This window comes from Helianthus annuus, chromosome 7, assembly GCF_002127325.2.
Source record: "Helianthus annuus cultivar XRQ/B chromosome 7, HanXRQr2.0-SUNRISE, whole genome shotgun sequence".
Lineage (NCBI taxonomy): Eukaryota > Viridiplantae > Streptophyta > Magnoliopsida > Asterales > Asteraceae > Helianthus > Helianthus annuus.
Genome location: NC_035439.2, coordinates 119,952,920 through 119,979,341, shown reverse-complemented (window position 1 = coordinate 119,979,341; position 26,422 = coordinate 119,952,920). Strand labels below are relative to the sequence as shown.

Here is a 26,422-nt window from a genome sequence, read left to right as displayed (position 1 = left end):
GAAGCAAAGAAGATAGAAGGGAAGTTGTTTTAAGCAACACATAGTGAAAAAGCTCCTAAACTATAGACTAGGCAAGACATTCCTAATTCCCTATAGTTATGGCTCTGATACCAATCTGGTATCAGAGTACTCCTACTATAGACTAGGGAAAAGTATGGCAATCCTACCTAATTCCCTATAGTTATGGCTCTGATACCAATCTGTCACACCCCAACCGATGGCGGAAACATCGGGATGAGACGAACAAATTGCTCAAAACAACATAACACTAAATGTGACAATATAAATTAAATCATTTTATTAAATTCTAAAGTAGGGTACATTGTCTCAAATAAACAAACATAAATTCAATCATTAACTAAAATGCTAAAATGGGTTTCTAAAGCCATCCTAGCTTGTTTCTTAATTCTTGAACATTCAACCTGCAATATGTATTAAAATAAAGTCAACAAAAGCATGTTGGCGAGTATACAAGTTTTCATACATAGCATAATACGTGTTTAAAATGTTGCTCATATCCAAATGTGAAATACAATATCATATTGACAGTATATACTCGAAACGATGTTACTCTATGTGTCCAAACCAAAGTTTAACGCAATTAAAGTGTCCAACCCAAAAGTGTACGGGTGGTTTTAACATAGTTTAACCTAACAATACTCGTTAATATAACGAGAGGGGCGTTTCTCAACCTATAGCGCTACCATTGTTAGGGGAGGCTTGTACGAAGTTAATGAACACATAGTCATGAATGTTTACATTAGCATAACATGTCTAACATGATTAATATGTATCACATAGGGTAAAGATAGAGTGTGCGTAAAATGTTTGATGTGATTGTGATGTTTGATATAGAATACATATTGCACCCAAAAGTGGAAAATAGAAAATGGGTCATGTATACTCACCTTAGTTTGCGTTGCGTTTCTTGGTAAGAGATTAAGAGAAAGAGTTGTCCAAGAGATTTGTAACGAGCGCAAGAGATCACCCTATTTGATTTTAAGTATATGTTAAGAACAATGCTTAAAATGATGATGGGGATTAATAATAATGTGCAGATTATTAATTTGTTAAATAATAGTATTTTAATAGTACTCGATGCAAATATGGTAATAATAGTATGAACAATAATAAAAATGTAATAATAATAATAATGATAATAAAATGATATTCTTAATGTTAATATTTACTGATATTAAGAACAATAAATATAATATTAGAAATAACAATAATAATATAACTAATTTTATAATACTTGAATTTATTTTGTTATTAATAATAGTAAATGGTTTTTATCTTAATAATGATAATAATTTACATTATAAATAATTGCATTCATATTAAATATATTAAATACAGATAACAATTTAATATAATAATTACCGAATTTTGATTAAATATCGGATTATAATTATATAATTACTGAATTTATATCAATTAGCTTTATATAATCTATTTTTTTATAATACTAATAGATGCTGAATTTTTAACTAATTAAATAGTATTTACTGAATTTTTTATTAATTATATAAATAATAACTGATTTTGTATTAACATTAATATTAATAATAACAATACTGATTTATATTAATAATAATATTAACAATAATACTGATTATATATAAAATAATAATAATAATAATAAAATAAGATAAAAAGGTCAATAACAATGCTCACGGGACATTAACAAGGGTAATTGGATAGCAAGTATTATACCGAATCGAGTCAAGTCGAGTCCGTCGAAAGCTCCGGTAAGTTCTTCTCTTAAGACCGAACAAGAACAAGGATCTGGTCGCTGTTAGTATCGTCTGTATTAATCACGAATACCATTACTCGAAACCGAAATAAAAAGAAAGAAAGATAGACAGGAACGAATACCGAATCGTTGGACATGAATCCTTGTCGTGCTTCGGATGTCTCCGGCAACGAGTAGCTTTCTCCGGCAAGAGTTTGGAGCTGTGAAGGTGTGAGATATTTTCGAGAATGATATGAGGGTGTCGAGCAGTGACGAAGGGTTTCGGTATTTATAGCCGTTCGGATGTCTCGTATTTGCGGAAACGAAATCATGTATGAATGGTAATGGACGTGTGTTTGGAAATAATTGATAAACCGGTATTTGGAATGATTTTACTACCGCACATAGTCCGGATCATAAAAGGAAAGGATTTCTGTAAATCGTTTTAGGCGGCAAGGTTTGAAGGAAAAAAAAGAAAGTCTGAAATACCGCATAATATTAATTAGTTCCCTTATATGGTTGGATGTGGCATGCCCGGCCGGATGGTTGAGAGATCCTTTGTTATGCACGAGGTCGCGAGTTCGATTCCCTAATATGAATTTATTTTGCATGCCCCCCCCCCCCTTTTTGTTCTTTTTTGACTTAACCAAACTAACTAACTGAGTTTTCTAACTCAGTTAGTGGTTTCCTTTGGTAATTATTGACCTGGTTAGACTTAACCATGTTAAGTCCATTGTTACAAAGGATTAGCTAACTAAGTTAGTTTAAACTAACTAAAATTCATTAAAATCCCTTTTTATTTATTTACAATACTAATTTATTTAATTAATTTATTTATTTAATTATTATAAATACTATATTTAGTTATTTAACTAATATATATAATTATAATTATTTGATTTAGCCCAGATTTCTGGAAATTTACCGAATTAACGTACGAATTCTCGATTTTTGTCTAGTCTAGGGTAATCTCTTGATAATACTTGATTTAAGAGTTGGGATTTGGAATATCTTTCAATCGTTTTTACGTGTTTGACATAGTTTAAAGTGTAATAACATAACATAGTATTAAAACAAGCATATGATCAAAACGATGTATTTTTCATTATGATCCAAGTCTCAAAATACAAAATAGGGTAAAGTGAGAGTATACTGACTGAAATTAGAAAGTTTAATACGACTTGCTCACGGGACATTAACCACTTTCGAACCTCTTTGACGGAAAAAACATTGTCCGAGTCACTGTTCCAATGCTACATATCCTTATCTCCATTCAACACATAAGTCGTGAGCTTCCTATGCAATTCCACTAGCTCTTGAATTTCATCAGTGGACCTTGGATAAGCTTTCCAACTCCATGAGATAGCATTATGATGACCATCCATCCCCAATCTCTCCGCCACCACACACCATTTATTTTTCTCGAGCCGGAATAAAGTAGGATACAAAACTTTTAACGGTTCACCTTCTAACCAGTATGGATTTTGTTAACAAACTCGCATTCGAAATAAAACATATTACAAAGTTCCAAATTCCGTTATTTTACCAAAAAAATAGTATTACGATTCCAGTATCCGCCATGTTGAGCAAACCACTAATATTGCAAATTTCCAAATTCCCTTATTTTTAGCAAAAAAAGATGTCAAATTGTACAAGCAAACCGTGGCTGTGTGTATATATATGATTCAAACAAATACGAGCATTCTATCTCACAACTATCTCACAACTTGATTGATCACTTGCTTAAACAAATACGAACATTCTATCTCACAACTATCTCACAACTTGATTCATCACTTGCTTAACGCTTAAACTTGTTTTTCCTTTATTAAAGATTCAAGGATGTCTGGGTTTTCATCACCACCTTCTTCCAACCCTAACCCTAATTCTTCCCGTTCGGGCAAACTAGGGGTGTTCAAAAAAATCCGGATCCGAAACCGAATCAGAACTATCCGAAATTCCGAATCCGAATTATCCGAAAATTCGGATATCCGAAATTTCGGATATCAGAATTTCGGATATCCAAAAATTCGGATTCGGATAGCAATATTGAAAATTTTCGGATAATTCGGATATCCGATATCCGAAATATTAAATAATATTATCTCTCCGCCACCACACACCATTTATTTTTCTCGAGCCGGAATAAAGTAGGATACAAAACTTTTAACGGTTCACCTTCTAACCAGTATGGATTTTGTTAACAAACTCGCATTCGAAATAAAACATATTACAAAGTTCCAAATTCCGTTATTTTACCAAAAAAATAGTATTACGATTCCAGTGTCCGCCATGTTGAGCAAACCACTAATATTGCAAATTTCCAAATTCCCTTATTTTTAGCAAAAAAAGATGTCAAATTGTACAAGCAAACCGTGGCTGTGTGTATATATATGATTCAAACAAATACGAGCATTCTATCTCACAACTATCTCACAACTTGATTGATCACTTGCTTAAACAAATACGAACATTCTATCTCACAACTATCTCACAACTTGATTCATCACTTGCTTAACGCTTAAACTTGTTTTTCCTTTATTAAAGATTCAAGGATGTCTGGGTTTTCATCACCACCTTCTTCCAACCCTAACCCTAATTCTCCCCGTTCGGGCAAACTAGGGGTGTTCAAAAAAATCCGGATCCGAAACCGAATCCGAACTATTCGAAATTCCGAATCCGAATTATCCGAAAATTCGGATATCCGAAATTTCGGATATCAGAATTTCGGATATCCAAAAATTCGGATTCGGATTCGGATAGCAATATTGAAAATTTTCGGATAATTCGGATATCCGATATCCGAAATATTAAATAACATTATCTCTCCACCACCACACACCATTTATTTTTCTCGAGCCGGAATAAAGTAGGATACAAAACTTTTAACGGTTCACCTTCTAACCAGTATGGATTTTGTTAACAAACTCGCATTCGAAATAAAACATATTACAAAGTTCCAAATTCCGTTATTTTACCAAAAAAAATAGTATTACGATTCCAGTGTCCGCTATGTTGAGCAAACCACTAATATTGCAAATTTCCAAATTCCCTTATTTTTAGCAAAAAAAGATGTCAAATTGTACAAGCAAACCGTGGCTGTGTGTATATATATGATTCATACAAATACGAGCATTCTATCTCACAACTATCTCACAACTTGATTGATCACTTGCTTAAACAAATACGAACATTCTATCTCACAACTATCTCACAACTTGATTCATCACTTGCTTAACGCTTAAACTTGTTTTTCCTTTATTAAAGATTCAAGGATGTCTGGGTTTTCATCACCACCTTCTTCCAACCCTAACCCTAATTCTTCCCGTTCGGGCAAACTAGGGGTGTTCAAAAAAATCCGGATCCGAAACCGAATCCAAACTATCCGAAATTCCGAATCCGAATTATCCGAAAATTCGGATATCCGAAATTTCGGATATCAGAATTTCGGATATCCAAAAATTCGGATTCGGATAGCAATATTGAAAATTTTCGGATAATTAAATATTAAATAATATTATTTTTTATTTATTAGATAATAAATATATATACCAACAAGTGAAAACCCTAGCCTCTTTCCATCTTATCTTTTCCACCCTTTTTCTCTAGAGATCTAGATCTGATACCTTCAACCTCTTCTTCATCTTATCTTTTCCACCCTTTGATCTGTTCTTCGTGACTTCATCATCGTTCAATCTGCTTGAGGTTTGAACTGTTTGACAGTGCTTCATTCCACCACTAATTAATTTTTGGAGATGCCAAACTAAATACTCAAAATACAAGATGCTCGTGGATTCTTGTGCTTTTTCTTTAGTATATTTTGATTATAATGAGTAGTTTTTTTTCATGTGTACTTTTAATTTCTTTGATTTTGTATTTAGGTAGCTTTCATTTTTTGATTTTAAATTTGGGTTGCTTGAGCTTCTGCCGATGATAAAAGTAGAATGCTCTTCAAGTTTGAATTTTTATCTTGAAAGTGGAAATAATGTTTGATTTTTTGAATATTTTATCTTGAAAGTAGAGATAATGTTTGATTTTTTTAGATTTTCGGATATCCGTTTCACTATCCGAATCCGTATCCGAATTTTCGGATATCCGAAATTCGGGTATCCGAAATTTCGGATACGGATTCGGATAGCGAAATGAACTATCCGAACTTATCGGATATCCGAAATTCGGATATCCGAATTTTCGGATATCCGGTTTTGAACACCCCTAGGGCAAACGAAAGTGTAATCCAGGTAAAACAATATCCATCTTCTTCTTTGCTCAATTTAAATACTTTCATAAACAATTTAGGGTTTTTTTTACTTACACCGGACAAATATGTACAGATCCAGAAGCTGAGGTTATCGAGTTATCGCCAACATCATTAACCGCTACGAATCACTTCGTATGTGAGATCTGCAATAAGGGTTTTCTAAGAGACCAGAATTTACAGCTTCATAGAAGAGGACACAACTTGCCATCGACTCTTAAGCAAAGAAACAAGAATGAAGTGGTGAAGAATAAAGTGTACATATGTCCAGAGAAAAGCTGTGCTAATCATGACCCTTCTCGAGCTCTCGCAAATCTGCACGCAATTAAGAAGCATTATAGTCGGAAACATGGAGAAAAGATATGGAACTGTGAAACGTGTCCAAGGAAGTATGCGGTTCAATCGGATTGGAAAGCTCATATCAAGATTTGCAGTAATAGAGAGTACGACACTACATTTAGTCGCGATAGGGTTTTCACAACATAGAGCTTTGTTTGTTTATTATTTATGGTTTGCATCTTTGTGTATGTGAAATAGGATGGAAGAAAACTCAAGAGAGGCTTCACTTCCAATGAACGCCGGTGGTAGTGGTGGTGGCGGCAACGGTGGCGAACTGCTCCAAGATATAGTTGGTGGAGTGTTAGACAACACTATTGACGGCGGTGGTGGTGGTGGCGGCAACGGTGGCGGACTGCTCCAAGATATAGTTGGTGGTGGCGGCAACGGTGGCGGACTGCTCCAAGATATAGTTGGTGGAGTCTTAGACAACAATGACATCAGTGGAGCAAAACCAACGTCACCACTTTTGTTAGACTCACCACCGGAAATGATATATGATGAACCGCGGTGGTCGTGGTATTTTGATTAAAGATGATGCTGATAGGAGAATCTATATATACAATATATAATATTGTGTACGGTATTTTCATTATAATATTGTGTACGGTAATTTCATTGATCATTATCCTCCTATATAATAAAGGAAAAGTTGATAGGCCACGTGTCCTCATATTAAGCCTCCATTCTAATTTAATCCTAGGTGTCAATTCCTCACAATTTTGATTAAAAAAAAACTCAAACAAAAACACACGCATAAACATAAAGGGAATGTTTTTTGAGTGTGCTTTTGCTGTATCCCAATTGTGTATTTTATTATTTTATATATTGTGTTCTAATATTTATGAAGTTTTCGATTTCAATTATAGCAATGTTGTTATAAAATAAACTGGGTATTATACATCATAATTGGTCTTCTTTGATTCGAAGAAAAGTTACCATCTATATGCAAACTTTTGTCACCTCAATATGCATGAACGATTTAAAGGCTTAATTTATCTGTAAAAATTTTTAAATATATAAATTATGGATATGTGGTAAAAAACGGAGTGGGAGGGACGTAAAAGTGGAGTTTTAATAATAAAAAAAAAACAAGTGCCATTCAAAACTCCGTGTGATCTTAGAGGTGAGATTCCAGGTTCAAACCTGGGCGTAGGAGATTAGTTAGGAATATTTTGGTGTAATTGAATAAAGCAATCGTTGTAATTCAAAAAAAAGATTAAATGATTGAGAAAATATATTTTGAAAACTACGAAACATACGTGTTGAAAGGTGAAAAAATAGGAAGAAGTGCCTCACATAGCTTATGATGTTAAGCCCGGTTGGGTCGAAGAATCGGACCTTCCACAAGTCGTATCGAGTGGATTGGACTGCCCCTGGTTTTTTCTTTTTTTACTTTGTGATTGAACTGGCAAATTGTAGACCCAGTTAAATGGATCTTATGGATTGAGTCTGGCCAAACAAACTTGGTTCAATAAATTTATTACACCTTAATAATATATAAACTTCTTACCTTGGGCAATGAGAGATAAGAAAACATTATAAATGAAATGAAACTTTTAATTAAGTAATGTGACACAAGATATATGTTATTGTTAAAAGTAAGTTTAAAAAACTATAAATCTGACTATCTGAGTCCTGGGTTATACAAATTAAAATGATATGATATATGTGTAAATATTTATATTCTTGATAACTTTTATAATTTATAATTGGCTTTATAAGTTATAACATTAACATGATCCTATTTACATTTTTATACTTTTAAACTTTCTTTTGTCGATCAACCGATTTAATTATAGCATAACTTTTTTATATTCTTAGTTATTAAGTTTTATTACGTCAATCTCATTACAAAAGCGGTTGGTTCGATTAGGCTTGTGGGTGTGGGGCGTGTTCCTTGGTCGGCTTGGCCCATCGCGTACTGGCACCCTCCTCCCCCCGGCCTCTCGCCTCACCAATGATATTTGTTGTGCAACTTAGGTAAAAAAAATACACATATATATGTCAGGTATTAAGCTTAATTATCATATAGTTTTTTTGTTGTTTTTATTTCTTTACCATAGGATCTTTTTTAGTGGTACATTAAGAATATAACAACTTTCTGTATGTATTAATATTCAAGTGAGAATACATGAGTAATGTCTAACTTAATTATTAACTTATGGATGCATCTTTGGACTGATGTAGCCATTTTTTGTTCAACAATTTCATTCGGTATAGGTGTTAGGAGAAGGGAGGTCTGACTAAGTCTTTTTACTTCGGTGTTGAGAATGATCAAGTCCAATTACTAGATGCCAAATTAAATGATTAAGATATACACGAATATACATACACACAACTAATTAAAATATAATACGAAACTATCTTATGCTTTTGTGAGGAATTTCGGTGTTTATACAATATGGAGCTCGAAACACAGAAAATATGTTTTGGGTAAAAAATACTTAACTTTCCCACCGCATTAGATATTTATAAGTTGAAAGAGTCGCTACAAATAAAAGGGGAGATAACCTTTTCTCTCTCTCTCTCTCTCTCTCTCTCTCTCTCTTTTTCAAAATAGTAAAATAGGACATCAATCAATCTTTGATTCCAAAAGCATCATCCATGCTTTTTTATTTCTTTTGCAAATATAAATTTTTAAAAATCAACCGATAACCCGTCAAGCTCATTGGTATATAAACATTCTTACAAAAATATTTCAATTGCATAATAATCTTGATTTGCTGCCGTTTTTGAAATACTTATGTCATTATACCATTGATGTACCCGACAACACCGTTAAATAAGATATTTTTCTGTGAAGTAAATGCCCTAATTTATTCAATTTATGTTTTTTTTGTCTCGGTAAGGCTGTCAAACATGTGTCTTACTATGTGAAGTTATTATTTTATAGACAGATTTTTTTTAACACAACCCATTACCCGTGAAACTCACGGGTATATAACCTAGTATGAATATAATGCAAAAGTGTTAAATTTCACTTTTTTCTAATTTGACCACTAACTTAAAAAGTGTATCAAGATATTTGACATAAAAATTGTTCATGTTAAAATACTATATTTTATGTGTTACTTAAGTAATAAACATACTATTAAAACATGCAAAAAATGTCACAATTTTATTGAAATTTACATTTGAAGAAAATTTAACGTCTAAAAAAATTGTTGCAAGGAAATTCCACATAACATATCATTATAATATAGAGAGAGAAACAAGTTAATTTATGATTGTTTTATAATAACAGATTAGCTCAAGTCAGCTAGAAAAATTCTAATTGCATCACTACTCATATTCTCTTACCACTTTGAGAATGCATAAACAAGTTATTTTTAACTCATCTTCTATGTTGTAAATCTCTTTGGATAAAAAAACAAACAATGTTGAACAAGCTTTTTATTATCATAGGCTGAAATAGAAATCGCAACGAAAGCTTACATAGTTAAATTAATCCAAAAGAAACAAAAAAACTAGCATGAACTTATTTAATTTTGAAGTAAAACAACCCTTTGATCGATGTACGAAGCATAAGGATCGACACATGTCCACTTGACTTTCATTTAGCTCTCTAGCCTCCCAGTTGCTCATACACAAAAGTTTCAGCTTATTCATGTAAATCCCCAAAATCTCCATTGCAAGATCCTCCAACCCCCCCCCCCTGCCTACAAAACCTTCCGATCCACTTCTTCATCGCAGCCGCTCGAATATCCACCATCGGGTCATTGGCATAAGCTGAGAGGATGTCATCGTCGTTGACAAATGGCTTTGGTGCTTAGAATGGTCTCGATTACCACATGATATTTGGAGGATATCGAGTCGTAAGTTATGGTTCGAGTGATGCTATGATAAGCTACTGGTTGATTTTTTCACTAATGAATTGAATAACACATTTGAACTTTCCTATGGACACGTACAGTCTAGAAACAGTTGGATTCCAACATTATGGTACCTGTTACATCATGCAATTGTATCATGTCTATATTAAGTCATTAAATAGGTGAAATTTAATTTTTTAAAAGAGGACTTTTCAATTCCTTTCTCTTTCTATCATAGGACTCTTCAATTCCTTTTTCTTTCTATCATAATTTTTCTTTTACTAAAAGATTAAAATTTATATAAATGATAGTAATAATAGTTTTGTAAATTAATACTCATTACTTAGAAAGCTTTAAGATTTAATATTCATGTGAAAAGACCATCTTGGCCCTTTACTAACTTATTGTACCATAAGCATTAAAAAAAAATTCAAAAAAAAATGTCGTGAGTGTAGTTTTGAGCACCACAAGTTTGTTTTTACGGGTACCACAAGTTTGTTTTTACGGGTACCAAGTACCCGTAAAAATAAACTTGTGGTGCTCAAAACTACACTCACGACATATTTTTTTGAATTTTTTTTACAAATGTGTTTATAATACACGCATCTACGTTTATGAAAAAAAATTTGGTCCAACTCGCCCCGGATCAAAAAGTTCTCATGGTTCTTACAACTAGAGGTGGTTTTCATTTTAGCGGTCCCCATAGATAGATATAGATATAGATATAGATGTAAGAGTTAATTACATAGTTAGTCGTGCTTTACACAAAATAACAATCAAAGGTACTAATAGTTTAAAATCACATCCTGAGGTATTTAAACATGTGAGGTTATTAACGTTAATTCCCTGTTAACTATTAGTACCTTAGATTGTTAGTTTGTATACACCACAAGGACTAACTATGTAATTAATACACTCACATGTTAAAAAATAGAAAGTTAGTACCCAAGAATGTAATTTTAAACTATTAGTACCTTAGATTGTTACTTTATGTAAACCACATTAACTATATAATTAACTCTATATATAAAGGTAACCTTCACAATAACTTTTGACCTGTTTCATTTATATGATGAGATTTTAAGAAACTGATAGAGAAATTATTCGGCGACAAAAGTCAACTTTATTGTTGTTATAAAAGCCATTTGGTTACATTCAATCAATCAAAAATGCCAAGACGGATATGCAAACACCATATGATGACGATGTTGATGCCACTCAAAGGTCTACCCGGAGATTGCAGCAAAATAAGATGACAAAAAATCGCAGGCCCGATTACATAATCATCAAATGGCACCAGTTTGACGCCAAACGGGCCACAAGAACCGGTTAGCCAATGGCTATACAGTCCATGTATAGAACCTTGTCGAACGTCAGCTAAAGACAACATCCATATATTATAAAAACAGAAATACAAGCTATATCAGCATTATGACTCTAGAGTTGCAATGTCTTTACCTTGTATGTTTTTACATGGATACACAAAAAGAATAAGATGTTATACCGATGGACCTCATACAAAACACTTCCTCCAAAAATGAGACACAAGAACAATCTAACTACCACAATACCTGACACAAGTTGTAGAATGTCAAACCAAGCCATAACAAGCGACCCCTTCCCATGTTTTATCATTTCCTCCTGGTCTGTCTTTTAACTCTAACAACCCTTCTATTAGACTTGTCCCCTCCACCGCTACCTAACGAGAACCTTCCTCCCGCACTAAACTGTGTTGCCGGAAAAGGACTCTGAGACGGTGCTTGCGCTTGTGGTTGCATCTGCGCACCGAACAAGAAACCAGGTGGCTGAACCGTTGTCGGCGTGACGGAACCAAACATGAAACCCGGTGGTGTGCCGCTGGAAGCTTGACCGAAAGCAGGCGCTGGACTTGGTGTTTGGTTGGAGTCATCGGCCATACTGTCTTCCATGCTCATTTGATCAGTGTTACTAGGGGGCGAAGTTCCGAAAACAGGAGTCGAGTTTCCGACTGGAGCAGGAGAAGACAGTTTTGAAGAAAATGAGAACAAGGATGATCCCGTTGAAGCACCTGCGTTAGATGATCCAGATTTGGTCTCTGACGAAGCAACAGTAGAGTTAACTCCAAAACTCAGTGTTGAACCGAAACCAGAGCCACCAGATTTGGTCTCCGATGAGGCGACAGTAGAGCTAAGTCCAAAACTTGGTGTTGCACTGGAGCCAGAACTGAACATGGTGGTGGTGGAACTACTGGTCGAGCCGCCAGATGAGGTGGCGACAGAAGTAAGACCAAAACTAGGAGCTGAAGAACTAAAAAGAGACCCCGCTGAAGCGGATGATGGTGTCTCGCTAGTCCCTGAGCCAAACTTGAATGGGACCGCCTGTGTAACGGCAGTAAATGCAGCCTGCCTGAGATCCGTTGGCGGTTAATGTAGCTGAATCCAAATATGCTACCACCGTTGCTCAATGTAGTTGATGAAGCAGTTGCAGACCCAAAACTAAATGCGGATGCAGACACAGATGTCGCAAAAGTACTGCTAACAGCTGTAGTAGTGGTGGTAGAAGAAAGAACAGTGGATGAGCTACTACTGGAAACATTGTTTGTGTTGGTTCCGAAAGATTGAAAAGAAAACGAAGAAGCAAAAATTGATGGACTTGAAGAAGTCCCGTTAATAATAATAGCGGAATTATTCGTTGAGACACCAAATGAAAATACACCATTTGCTGATGCAGTTGTCGGGATAGCAGAGGACGAAGATCCTGAACTACCAAACAAATTTTCCGGCTTCTGACTGTTGCCATTATCATTATTCATGGTTGAATTAATAAAGCTGCATAGCACCAGAAAGAAACAAGCGTAAGATTCACCACAAATAACTTCATTTACAACAAAAAACTTATTTACCTGGTTGCGCCAAGTGGTTTCAACTGTATCAACTACGGAGGTTGGTTGAGAAAGCACTGTTGACTGAGTACTGCTCGACGAAGTCAAAGCAGGTACGTAAAAACCGAGCTTCTGGTTATTAACAACAGAACTACCAGGAGATATGGCACCTTTTTTGGACTCAGGTAGTGCAAACTTAGTAGAAACGCCGTTGTTTGCTAACACAGATGCCCCCAGCTTCTTATTTACACCGACTGAGATATTTGCATGCCCGTTAGAATGGTTGTCATCATCTAGATCCAGAGTATCCTTCACAAGACCAAAAAAAAATCTAACTTGTAAGTTATAGAAAGAAACATCAACTATAATCGAAACTAGCAATTACTCAAACCTGCGCGTGTTGCGGCGCAAGTAATCACAACATCGAGTGAATTATTCCAAGCATTATGTGATGCATTAACCATATGAAATTTTCTAAGTTGAAGAGGTGTAAAAATGAAGTAATAGTGCAATAAGTAAAAACGCAAAGTTTAAAACTTGACGGGGTGGTGGCGGTAAATATGGAGTAATAGTGCAAAAAGTAAAAATGAAAAGTTTAATAAAACTTGAGGGGGTAACAGTGCAAGGAGTAAAAAAACGCAAGGTTTAAAACTTGAGGGTGGTGGCGATAAAAACGGAGTAATAGTGCAAAGGGGGTAAAAGCATAAAGTTTAAAACTTGAGGGGGGTAATAGTGAAAGGGGTAAAAACGCAAAGTTTAAAACTTGAGGGGGTGGTGGTGATATAAATGGAGTAACAGTGCAAGGGCTAAAAACGGTGAACGCAAAGTTTAAAACCTGTGGGGTGGTGGCGAAATTCAAACTTGAGGGTTAACAAGGCAAACTTCAAAAGTTGAGGGGTGTAAAATGAAGTAATAGTAGATAAATTAAGAATGCAAATTTAAAAGTTTTAGGAAGTGTAAAATGGAGTTGTATCTAGGGAATAAAATTGTAATTTTTAAAAGTTGAACAGTGTAAATACAAAGTAATAATACACGGGTTAAAAGTGAAAGATTTCAAAAAAGAGGGTGTTGGTGGTAAGTACCACCGACATTATGTTTTAAGATATATAAGAATAAGAATCATATAGAAGGATCACAAGTTCAACCTACCTCATGAGCACTCATTGAAAAAGCTCGTTTCGTTGCAGACCCAGCTTTTGTTTCAACTGGCACTTTAACATTTCCATCAACGGAAACAATATTTTTTGAACCATTTTCTTCAACAGTGTCTTTGCTTTGAAAGGTTGGCTCACGAGCATCCGAAAACAACACGTGATGTTTACCTTTACCCTCTGATTTCTGCTTATCTTGAGAGCTTGACAAACCTATTAGCGAGTCTACGTTCTCAGTAGTTCCAGTCCCAGCTAGCTTGGATCCTGAAGGTTGTTCCTTCGGACTCATTCTTTTGAGTTGTTCGAATATTTTTAACGCCATTTTACTAGACTCTGTAGGAACCGAACCGTAACTTTGGTTACGCTTACTGATCTCCCCAGTTTCCTCTACTGCCTTAAAAGCATTCGGCTCGGGTTCGTTACGTAAAAGCAGCTTTTGAGTTGAACCAAGTTGACTTTTATCCCGAGAGAGCGAGCTTTGCTGTGATTGTAGATTGGCCTTCTGTCTAATTCTATGCATGGGACCACCAGACCCAGTATCATCGAGTGCAGAACTCCTACGTTTTGCAGCTTGAAGTCAAAAGTTAAACAGTCCAAGTAAATTCACCAGTTACAGATAAGCATATTACAAAACAATACTCAATCAAATATAGACTATACCATTCTGCTTGACCCGACTGACCCTTCATGCTCCCAAACAGATGGTGAAGCCACACCCTGAAATCAAGCACGTATTAGTAAACGGTCATCACTAGGTCAAAAGAGATACAAATAGGCCTGCAAATGAACCAAACGAACACAAACATATCATTTAACTTTAACCGAACACGAACAGATAATACAACATACTTTTTTGTTCATGTTCGTTTATTAAAGAAAAGGGCCATGTTCATATTCGTTTATGTTCGTTCATTTAAAACCTAAACAAACAGTTCACAAACGTAAACGAACATAAAAAAACTTAAATGTATTAGACTATGGGCCCACGGGCTCGGTTAGGTTTCTAGGGTTACTCGTAATCCCTATATATTGCAACTTACTCATTCAATAATAATCATTCAGCCTTTAATAATCTTACACGGTATCAGAGCCAGCCTAGGCTATATACCATTTCCGCCACGCCACACACAAATATACAAACCCTAGCCGTCACCACTTGAGAAAAACCCTAGACAGGGCGGCGTGCCGCCACTGCCGCCCTGTCCGGTCTTTGTTCGTTTTGCGTTTCCATTTTTTTCAGTTTTGTGTTCAAATAAAGCTTCGTCTTCGGTTCTAGATTCACCGGTCTTCTTAAAGTCTCTTACCACACAGATGATGCTACGGCTCATCCTGTTGATTTCGCATCTCCGTCAAGTCGCCCCTTGCCGCTATGCCGCCGCCGCTCATTAGACTACGGTCTTCGCCATGCCGCCTTCAGGATTACGATCCGTCGCCGCGCCGCTACCAGCCGCCGCTGCACTGCTGTATTAGTTGTCTCTTATTGGAATACGAGATCATTCAAAACCATGTATCGAAGATTATGGATTGAAGATTGCAAGATTATGGAATTTTGACCGAAGTCGAAGACAGATTTTTAGGGTTTATTATTGTTTTTTTGTTTTCAGTCTAAGCCTTCTAGTTCCATCCGCTACGACTGCGGGGGAGTATTAGACTATGGGCCCACGGGCTCGGTTAGGTTTCTAGGGTTACTCGTAATCCCTATATATTGTAACGTACTCATTCAATAATAATCATTCAGTCTTTAATAATCTTACAAAATGAACATGATTAAAGAAACACAAATGAACATGATTAAAGAAACGTAAATGAACATAATTTATGAAACACAAACCAACATAAAGTAATATTTTATATAAATTAGTGATTAATTACGATAAACTCCATTGAAAAACCATTTATATTACTAGAAAGCCCAATTACCGATTAGTTGTATTTATCGAGTAGTTAGAAAGTTCCTATTATGTTTATTATTTATATTTATATATTTAAATTGAAATAAGCATAAATGAACAAACATAAACAAATGTAAATAAACATACATAAATGAATGAACATGAACGAACGTTCACGAACATAAATGAAGTGAACGAACAAAATATGTGTTCATGTTCGTTCATTTAATTAAATAATGAACAAAAAATTGGGCTCATGTTCTTTAGTTTATTAAACAAACGAACATAAACGAACCTCCCGCCAAACAAGTTCATGAATGTTCGGTTTGTTTACAGGCCTAGATACGAAGTAAGGTTTATCTAACCTTTTGACTTAAAGTTGAAGGACCTCTGTAATACGGTGTGCGTGGAATATCGTATAAAGCAGATCTGCCTCGAGATCTAAAGGTGGTTGAACCATTTTCGCAGGTCTTAATAGCAGCTGTGGTCTTTAGTGTATGTGATGTGGCAGGTGTTTTCGGGAAGGTGGCTGTGTTATTAAGCAACGCTAAATCCTGTCTTGGTGTTTGAGTGAGTGGTCTCAGGGGTAATAGTGATAGTTTGGTAGGCCTACTCCCCATATAGGCCTTTGCCAGCTCAACGGTGAAGCAACATCATCTTCAAAGGCCTAGAGACAAGTAGACAACATGATAACGCTGTTTGTTGAAAACATAAACCCTTTTGATAAAAAAATTCTAGAGTAAAATGCCATTTTCGTCCATGAGGTTTGGCGAGTTTTGCGCCTTCCGCTTAAAAGGTTTATAATCTTGCCATTTTCATGCGGCTCGTTTACTTCATCCAGTTTTCTCTGTTCAGTCAGGGGTATTTTCGTCTTTTTGTTAACTTTAAGGGAAATTCGTTTTTTTAATACTTGTATATTATGCTAAATAAGTGAAAAGACCGGATTGCCCTTTAAGTTAACAAAAAAGACAGAAATGCCCCTGACTTAACAGAGAAAAATGGATGGAGTTAACGAGCCGAATGAAAATGACAAGATTTCAATCCTTTTGTGTCCAGATGCGAAAAAACAAACCTTCGAACGAAGATCGCAAAACTGGCCAAACCTCAGAGACGAAAATGGCATTTTACTCAAAATCTAACTACAGACAAGATTTTTAAGATTAAAACAGAAGAAACCACAAAAACTTGAACAAAAGCATACAACTTACTCTAGAATTGACAACAGGTGTTAAAATGGCAGCATCTAAGTTCCTGATTTCCCTCTCTTCCACATGTTTGTTCAATGTGCCACTTGCAAATGCATCAGGTTTTACAACTTGATACGATGTACTAGGAAGCTTTGCTTTATCCCCTTCAACAACATTTGACTCTGTCGTTCTCGAATGCAACAATGCTATCAAACGCTCAATTTCGGATCTGTAAGTGGTGTACTATATCAGTAATAGAAAACATATCATAGCAATGTTTGACAAGTGGCCGAAAAAACGAACCTAGTAAAAGTCTTTTGTTTAAGCATATTCTCGAGATCTGATATCATTCCCACCTTCATTGGTGTTCGGTTCAACTACTCCAGTGAGATTCTTTGATGCAGACTGTCAAAATTAAGTGAATCATGTTTGTGATGATGCAAAATTTTTAATTAAAAAAGGGTAATACAAACAGTAATAAACTTACATTTGGAACTGCTTCCTGAGACACATTCCTTGGTTCTTCAACAGTCCCTAGTAAAGAAGCTTTAGTGAGGAATGTGGAAGAAATTATAACAAATTTTTACATAAATAAAACATGTAAAAAAAGGAGTAGACCACAACTGATTCACATAACTTTGTATTTAAGAAAAAGAGTTAAATGCCATTTTAGTCCCTGTAGTTTGGGTCATTTTGCCAGTTTAGTCCAAAGGTTTCATTTTTCACCTGTGGGTCCAAAAAGGTTTCCCTGTTGCCATTTTCGTCCACTGGGTTAACTTCATCCATTTTTTCTGTTAATGAGAAGGCCAATTCGGTTATTTTATATGGCTAAATTACTCTTCTAGTTAACAGAATTACAAATAAAATGACCGAATTCGCCTTCTCGTTAACAAAATAAATGGATGAAGTTAACCCAGTGGACTAAAATGGCAACGGTGAAACCTTTTTGGACCCACAGGTGAAAAATGAAACCTTTGGACTAAACTGGCAAAATGACCCAAACCACAGGGACTAAAATGGCATTTAACTCTAAGAAAAAAGTACTAACGAAGCTTAAAATAAAAAAGGCGATGGGTTAAAAATACAACACATAGCAAATCACATACTCATGTCTTAGACCACCCGTAGTGGGGCGGTTTAAAAGAAAAAAAACGCCAAATAACGCCCCGGAGCCATTACATCCGGCGTTTTCCGGCGTTTTATTTGACAAAAATTGATTCCGGCGTTATAAAAAAAAACGCTGAAGTGGTCAACTCAAAATTGCATGTGGCCAATGGGAGTGGTCCAAGTGTAAGCTTCATTTTCTTATTTCTTTTTTATCCTTTTCTCTATAAAAAAATAATTGTTTAATGATTGGAAGGGGCGTTATTGGGCATTATTCCCACTACGGCACTTTTGCAATAACCCCCAATAATGCCCCATGCTGACTGGACTGCCACGTGTCGCAAAACGCCCCATGGTGGGGGCAATATTGAGCTAAACCACTACACATGGTCTTATAAGACCACCCGTAGTGGGACATTATTTTCAAACCCCCCCCCCAATTACATAGGGCGTTTTTGGGCATTATTTTTGAAAAAAAATTGGATTGGCGTTTTTAAAACAACGCTCAAATTGGAAGAGAACATGTTGACTGGCCAATGGGAGTGGTCCACTAGTAGTTTCTTTTTTTTTAACCTCCTCTCTATAAAAAAATAATTGTTTAATAATTGGAATGGGCGTTATTGGGTATTATTCCCACTACGCCACTTTTACAATAACGCCCAATAATGCCCTATGCTGACTGGACTGCCACGTGTCGCAAAACGCCCCATGGTGGGGGCATTATTGAGCTAAACCACTACACATGGTCTAAGCATATTTGTTTAGCAATTACTGATTCGGTGGCAACTATACATACAATATTTTAATTGTACATTTAATTATAAATTATTATTTCAAGACATGACCACCACACTCGTATGTGCCTGTAAAGTGTAAACTATATATTTACTTGTGTCACTCTAACAAAACTGGCATAAAAATATTGTTGCGATGCTAGTCATCTTGTTTTAGAAAAGCATGACGCGCTCGAAGGCGTATAAGACCCAAACACTGAGATGGTGTGCATCATGTATGCGAAGCATTGCTCTATATTGAACCAAATAAGCTTTATTTACATCTAGAAGCTAAGTCTCTCAACTGTTTTACAGATCAACCGTCTTATCAGGCAAACCTTTGACATTTCATAATTTCTTCATCCCTTTGGTTGTTCTTACATATCAGTCTCTTACAAACCCTAACTTTAACCAGTCTTGACACAGAAGTACATGAGGCATAGCCTCAAGACCCTGAAGCGCTTTCCTAGTCGTCTTTTCCAGTAACCCGACTTATCAAAAACCTGTGTTAGCAACTACTTCATTTGCCAGTCTGTCAATTTTATGTCTAAAGAAATCTTGCGAAAAAAGACCATAAGAGACACAAACTAGAACCATACAATCATCATTTATACTGCAAAGTGAAATATACATATATGAAACAAAAACTGAGCAATGTGATGCCAGCAATAGATTCCGTTTATATCTGAAAACCTATATAGTACATACCCCTTGAATATTTATAGCCCGTTCACCAAAATAGCAACAAACTTAATATTAGCAGAAAAACTATCCCCGTCCATGAAACACCCTCCCCCCCCCCCCCCCATTCCATCAAACTACAATTCAAGTCCACACTCAGAAAACCCAATCAACTAAAAATCACATCAATTAGCAGCTCATCTATATCAAAACTAAGCCACTCTATCCTAACCGTATACCAGACAATTAAAACATTTTTTTCCAAAACAAAAACACGCACACCCCATTGCAAAATAACACAACACAATCCACCATAATAAAAAAAAAATGCAACAGATTAGCACTAAAAACACAACCTTTTATACAATAATATATACAATCAAACAAACCCTAAGCAAACAAAGAATCAGCAATCACCACATACAACCTAAATCCAAAATCAATCACACATAAAACCTCTACAACAACACAACCAATTCAACAAGCAATAATCCAAAACCTAAAAGTATCAAACCTAGCTGCCGTTGTGCAGGAACCGTAGGAATCCGCTTACGAAACACGCCAAACAACCTATCAGCACCGGCGTATATAAGCCTAGACGCAGGGTCCACAAGTTTCGCAAAAAAGCTAGGGTTATTGTTATTGTTCCTGATTGCAATAGGAGGCCGATCGTACGGCGTCGTTTGAGAGCTACGGCGAATTGGTCGCTTCCGGAGCTTTCCGCCGTCTCCGCCGCTCTGGTAGGTTGTGAGTTCGTCGCCCGCCGTCGCCATTGGAGAGCTTTGAGGAGGAATTTGCGTAGAGAGAGGGCATGTTTGGCTTAACTTATTTTCAACTTTTCCAAAAGTCTCTTTGGAAAAATTTTGCAAAGGATTTTTGCCTTCAAAAGGAAAGCCAAACACCCTCAAAAGTCCTTTTTTCCTCAACAAAAGGAACCCCAAACACCCTCAGAGAGTGGAAATTAGGGTTTTTATCTGAGAATGAAATAAACAAGGGTTGTTGATTTTGTGAATAGTTTTTGAGTTTATGTTTATTTTTGAACTAGGTTTTTACCGGGATTGCTTCCCAGGCTCGGGAAACTTAGTTATATCAATTATTATTTCTTATTAATACGACCTCATTACATCAAGCATTTCATTGGATTCAACATCAATGTTTTCACATCATCGGGATTGCTTCCCAGGATGCAGAAAGTTATTAATATACTTTTAAACAAATGAACGATCAGTACCTTCCTTACAGGAAAAAAATGTTCAACAAACAATAAATTCACAAAATGTAACTCCACATGTGATCCTTATTAATGGATAGTTACCATATTATTATAGTAAGGAACCCGCGCGATGCTGCGGAACACGCAACACACTAACACAAACACCGGTAGTTAGTCCGTTAGCTAACCTTGTTAGGATCGGAGGGTTTCGTGATTGTGTTTGTTTGTATAATTTGAACAAATCAAATAGAAATGAACAGAGTTTAAGTGCAGCGGAAATGAACAACAAACTTTGTAAACACAATCAAAGAGGAAGATAGTTTTGATAAACATTTGCTTTTCATTAAGTTGAAAGATTACAAATCAAAGCAAAAGATTACAAGCATGCTTACAAACTAAACTCCCCCTCAGCCTATTACTCCATGGTTGGTTGCACAAGATGAAATGATTGAATTGAGGAGAAGAACTCACTCAAGACGATCAAATGTAACAGTACAGGGTACTGCTCCATTTATAGACAATCCAAACAACTGAGGCATCTCAGCTGACGTCACCATGAAAGCGACGTCTAACAGCCTAACAACCTGTAACAACTGTTCCTATACAAATACTGCTATTATTAACCACTGATTCTACATAAAACAAGTAATATACTAAAGTACTGCTATCCTCTTCCATCAGTGTTTTCCTCAAAGTTGATCAGTCCTTGAGTGGGCAATGCTTTGTCATCAGTAGATAGAACCAGCAGTGTTTACTTCTTCAGGGCTTTGTCAGCAGTTTAGAGGGTAGCAACAGTTGTATACGGACAGTGGGTAGAGAGCCACCAGTTTTGGCTTTCATTATTTGTTCCTCTGGTAGGGTTCAATCCCAACAATATCCCCCTGGAACAGATAATGCCAAAACCCTTCATTATTCTGGATTTTTATTTCTCATCAGAAGTTCCCTAGCTTGTCTTTTAAATTCTTCTTCAAAGTCTTTGGAACTTGAGTCATCCTCATCCCTGCACAGTGAAAGTTCAAGGAGATCCTGCAAATCTTCAACACCAAGACCTAGTGCTTCTTTCCTTGATATGTACTTCACTTCCCCATTGGATCTGACCAAGGTCAATACGTGGGTCTTTTGATCAGACATCCACTTTAGTACTTTTGTACCCAATGGGTTTCTTGGGAGAGATTTATTTTCTGATGAGTTTGAAGAAATTGGTCTTGTGAAAAGTTGTAAACTTTCAGACATTTGTTTGAAGGCCATTTCGATGACATTATTTGATGCAGCTATATCTTCTACAGTCTCTCTTTCAATCTGCTCTTGCCTCTTCTTTTGATCTAGTTCAATGTCTGTCATGTCTGAAGTGTTTGGTGATGCAGGTTTGGTTAAAACCTTTTTGGCAAGGTCTTGAAGCTTTGCTGATTTGTCTTCTTTTAGATCCATTTTCTTGATGGCTTATGTGAAATACTCAGCTTCCTTTTCTTTTTCTTCTTCACTGGTCAGCAGTTTTCCTTTTTCTTTGTTTTCAACAATGATAGGGTTATCTACTGATGTGATCCGTGTTTTAAGAGCATCAATCTGCTGTTCTAGCTTTTTGTAATCAGGCTTCTTAGAAGTGTCTGAGACTGTTATCCTTCTTTTCTTAAGCCTTTCATAAGCCTCGTCGGTATACTGCTTTGTCCATTTTGCTGTGGCTTCAGCAGTATCCACCTTAGCATCCACCAGCTCTTGCTTCTTTCTTTTATACTCAGATGTAAGGTCAGCAATGAGCTTTTTGAATTTGTTCCAATTTGGAGCTGTCTTCTTCTTTTTTGGATCGTTTTTAATTCTTTCAATCCTGTTTGCCTCATGCTTTAAAGCAACTACTGGCCATTCTTCAAATTGTTTTTCTTCAGCAGGATAGAATTTTTCTTTCATGATATATGCAAGATATTCTTTTCTCATTTTATTTCGTTGATCTGTCTTTTCTTTGTTTAGATCTTGTGCATAGTCTTCCATCTGCTTGACCATAGTGAGCAAGAATTCCAATTTTTCAGAGATGGCTTCGTCACTTTGACCTTCACATTCAACTTTTGCTCTTATTTTAGCCTGTCTTGCTTTGAGCTTGAGATATTCATCCATATCTTCTGGGACTATGAAGCCGATGAGAGAAGGGAATCTTCTTGTTGAAGGATCATCCTTGGTGTAGAATTGTCTCGTCTCATTTTTTACAGCTTCCAGTTCCAGTTGATATTTTGCAGCATTCGGATCATGTTTGTTTTCATCTGCCTGAGTTATTTTTCTTTTTTCTGGAGTAAATTTTATTCATTGAAGGGGTGCTTTTGGGTGATTTGTTGAGTGGAGTGAAGATGGTTTGAAGTGAAGTGAGGGTAGTGGTGAATGGTGCCTGACTAACAGTTGTTGAAACAACTGGTGTTTCAACTACTGTTGCCATTACAACAGATGTTGTAACATGTGATGTCTTCTGCTTTTTCGCAGGAGGTGATGGTGGTGATGTGACATTGATGAGAGCAGTGGTGGATAACTGGCAAACAACTATTGAAACAACTGGTGTTTCAACCTCTGTTGTCATTACAACTACTGATGTGTCAGTAGATGTCTTATGCTTTTGAGCAGGTGGTAATTTGGTGGATGGTGTTATAGTTTTAGGTTCTGGTAGGGCAGTGGTTGTAGTGTGTGTTGTAGTGGTGTGTGTTGAAGAGATGACAGCTATTTGGTTAGTAGTTTTTGAAACTACTGACATATCAACAGTTTGAATGGAAGTTTGAGTTTTTGTGGTTTGAGGTTTGGAGCCTTTGGGAGGTGGTTTAGATGTCTGTTTTTCTTGCTCGGGTTCAACACACAGGCCATGTTATATTCCCTTCTTCTTCAACTGCTTCAGTATCCCCCCTTTTTGGCATTATCTGCAGGGGGGTTATCAAAGAATAGTAGAGTGGAAGGAGCTTTGCTAGTGGTGTTTTGGATACTGGCCTTTATAGCCTTGATGTCTGCTTGAGTATCTTTGAACCTAGACTCCACCATGTTTGTCAGCATTTATACATGTATTGCATGCTGGTGATCAGCCGCTTGTTTTTGTTTTTGGAGCAGGGGTTGGAATACACTCCATAGCTCATTTGCAGCAAGTGCAGGTTGTGCAGGTGCTTGAGCTGGAACAGCAGTGGATTGTGCTTTTTAAGCTTTTAACAGTTGTTGCACCATATCCTTTATTTCAGCAATTGATGTTTCAAGTTTTTCAACTCTGCCCGTTAATTCCTGATATTTTGAATCATCATCCAATTTAATGGAATCATTTGTTTCCCCACCAGCAGTGGTTGTACCAATGTGTGACTTAGGACATGAAGCCCAGAAATCATCCATTGATGCCCCTTGTTCTTGGTACTGGGGACTTCTTTCTTCAGCACTTGATAACCTTTCGATGGTACCAGTGGTTAAAACAAACTCACTGGTGGTTACCAGAGGTGCTATAGAAGAAATTGCCTTCAAGGGAGTCTTACTAATGGAACAACTGTCCAAATGTAGACCTGTTGATCCATCACTTGTAGTTACTGCTCCACTTGAACTACCACCAAGAGTTCCTTGACTTACTTGTAACTCAAGGGGTGTAACCTCCTCAGTTGCTGCAGGGATAGCAGAGGTATAATCATCAGACCCAGTCACTTGTAGGAGTATGCTCTCAGTGATAGGTGATTGAGAGGAACTGGTTTGTGTCTGAGCTATATCAACTGCATGCAACAGAGGTATCATGCATTGGGGTAATGTCAGGGGTGAGGATAAGGGTGTTGAAAGAGACATGTCCTTGGGATCAGGACTATGGAAGATGGATCCGAGTGGATCCAGAGCTTCATAATGTGGAGTCCCTGTGTTTACAACCTGGTCCTTTTGTGAGGATGCAGGAGGAGTTTGAGGTAAAGGTGGAGATCTTTCTACCATCTGCTGTGAGGAAGTAGCAGGAGTGGTTTTTGGTGACATTTGTGTTGTCACTGGCAGTTGCTCTGGTGTCACACCCCTAATTTCCACGTGTCACCTGTGGGCCCGGTGGGGGAGTATCGTGACGTAGTTGATATCATCATTGTCAAACAACACAAATTATAATGCACAGCGGAAGCAATGAAAATAGATTTACTTCAACCATTAAATGTAATATCAAGTATCACAAATAGTCGAAATAGATCCACAGGCGGATCGAAATAAAAAGAAGGAAATTGTTCAACAGATAAATGCATCCCAAAGCTTGCGAGACTCTATGATGCTAAGGAGAGGCCAGCCTATTTCGTATAGCACCTGCACTTAATCTTTTTGGGGAAAATACGTCAGTTTACACTGGTAAATACAATTTAACTGACTCATTTTGAAAAGGTTTTTAAAAAATTGATTTAAATGCACAAGGCACAAACATTTTATAACTTGGGAATAATTAATCAAAGTTAAACTTGTAAAAGAATTACATGTTCGTCATGCGTTCAGTCGCCCGAGTCGTGTCGGGTTTAAGGTTAATTGACACACCACTTAGTATAAGTCCGCGGCGGGAAGCCAACGTTTATACCTTAATAAATATGGACATAATACCGGGTGTACGCCTACACCCGGGTGTCAAGGTCGTGGCCAAAAATGATGCCAATGATATCCGGGACATGGTCATCAAACTCCCAAAGGCGTAAAAACAAACAAAACCAGTTTTCAAACGGGTCACATTGATAGTACCCAACTACAAATGAGTTAGGGTCAATTGCCCGACCAAGCGGTATTTTATATACCGTACCCCCAAGCCCGTATAAGGGAAAATAAGTTAAAAGTATTTACCTGAGCAAGTATAAACCACAAAAGCAAAATGCAAGTGTCTTTTACTGGGCTCCTATTCTGGAACGAATGTTTATAATAACCTATTAGAATCCTAACGGGTCTTTTAACATAGCCTAAGCTTAGACCGGTTAGTTTCGAAGGACAAATATGGTTTAATTGCGAGGAAGGCGAAAACCAAAAAGGAATGTGACTTAGACCCTACAAGCTTGGATACTTGTATAACATGGGTAAACTAAACACATTCTGAATTTAGAGACTAAGATGATACGGTTTGACCCGTTTCGGCTAATATGCGTAAACTAGACACATAAGTCGATCCGAACGCGAAAGTGCGTAACGGGTAACCATATAAATCATATACAAGTTTCCTGAGATTATATGCACCAAATGTGTTGTAATATCAGTAAGATATGCCCTATTATGCCCCAAATGAATTTAAACACCAATTACGCCTCATAAGGGCATTTTGGTAATTTTACATAAGCTAAAAAGGTAAAAACGGGAAATCTGAGTTTTCATCTTTAGTTTACTGTTATAATATGAAATTTTACTAAATATATCAGTAGGTATTAGACCTTATGCATATAGACTAGTTTTGACATACACTATGTCGTAAAAATGCCTAAAAAGGC

The 26,422-nt window shown here is 36.4% G+C and overlaps 3 protein-coding genes across 4 annotated transcripts in view; 1 reads left to right on the top strand and 2 right to left on the bottom strand.

The window, feature by feature from the left end:
• LOC110866807 (calpain small subunit 1-like) overlaps window positions 1–7,105 on the top strand; it is a 28,088-nt gene extending 20,983 nt beyond the window's left edge. Inside the window, exon 2 of the mRNA XM_022115954.2 lies at window positions 6,680–7,105. Within this exon, the coding sequence (XP_021971646.2) occupies window positions 6,680–6,861 (182 nt within the window). The 3' untranslated portion in view covers window positions 6,862–7,105. The remainder of the gene's footprint in view (window positions 1–6,679) is intronic.
• A 4,411-nt stretch (window positions 7,106–11,516) lies between these two features.
• Window positions 11,517–20,677, bottom strand: LOC110868330 (nuclear pore complex protein NUP1). 2 transcript variants are annotated; one of them, XM_022117460.2, is made up of 9 exons: window positions 20,307–20,677; window positions 17,722–17,768; window positions 17,538–17,639; window positions 17,256–17,463; window positions 16,413–16,714; window positions 14,816–14,872; window positions 14,154–14,726; window positions 13,026–13,313; window positions 11,517–12,951 (listed from the first exon to the last, which is right to left on the bottom strand). In XM_022117460.2, exons 5-9 carry the CDS (start codon window positions 16,665–16,667, stop codon window positions 12,943–12,945), a joined length of 1,182 nt encoding a protein of 393 aa, XP_021973152.1. In that variant the 5' UTR covers window positions 16,668–16,714; window positions 17,256–17,463; window positions 17,538–17,639; window positions 17,722–17,768; window positions 20,307–20,677; the 3' UTR covers window positions 11,517–12,942. The 2 variants fall into 2 exon arrangements, with proteins under 2 accessions (XP_021973152.1, XP_021973153.1); XM_022117461.2 differs by having other exon boundaries at window positions 17,722–17,756.
• Window positions 11,776–12,935, bottom strand: LOC110866808 (uncharacterized protein DDB_G0271670-like). The gene is made up of 2 exons (XM_022115955.1): window positions 12,613–12,935; window positions 11,776–12,529 (listed from the first exon to the last, which is right to left on the bottom strand). Exons 1-2 carry the CDS (start codon window positions 12,933–12,935, stop codon window positions 11,776–11,778), a joined length of 1,077 nt encoding a protein of 358 aa, XP_021971647.1.
• Window positions 20,678–26,422: the final 5,745 nt, after the last annotated feature.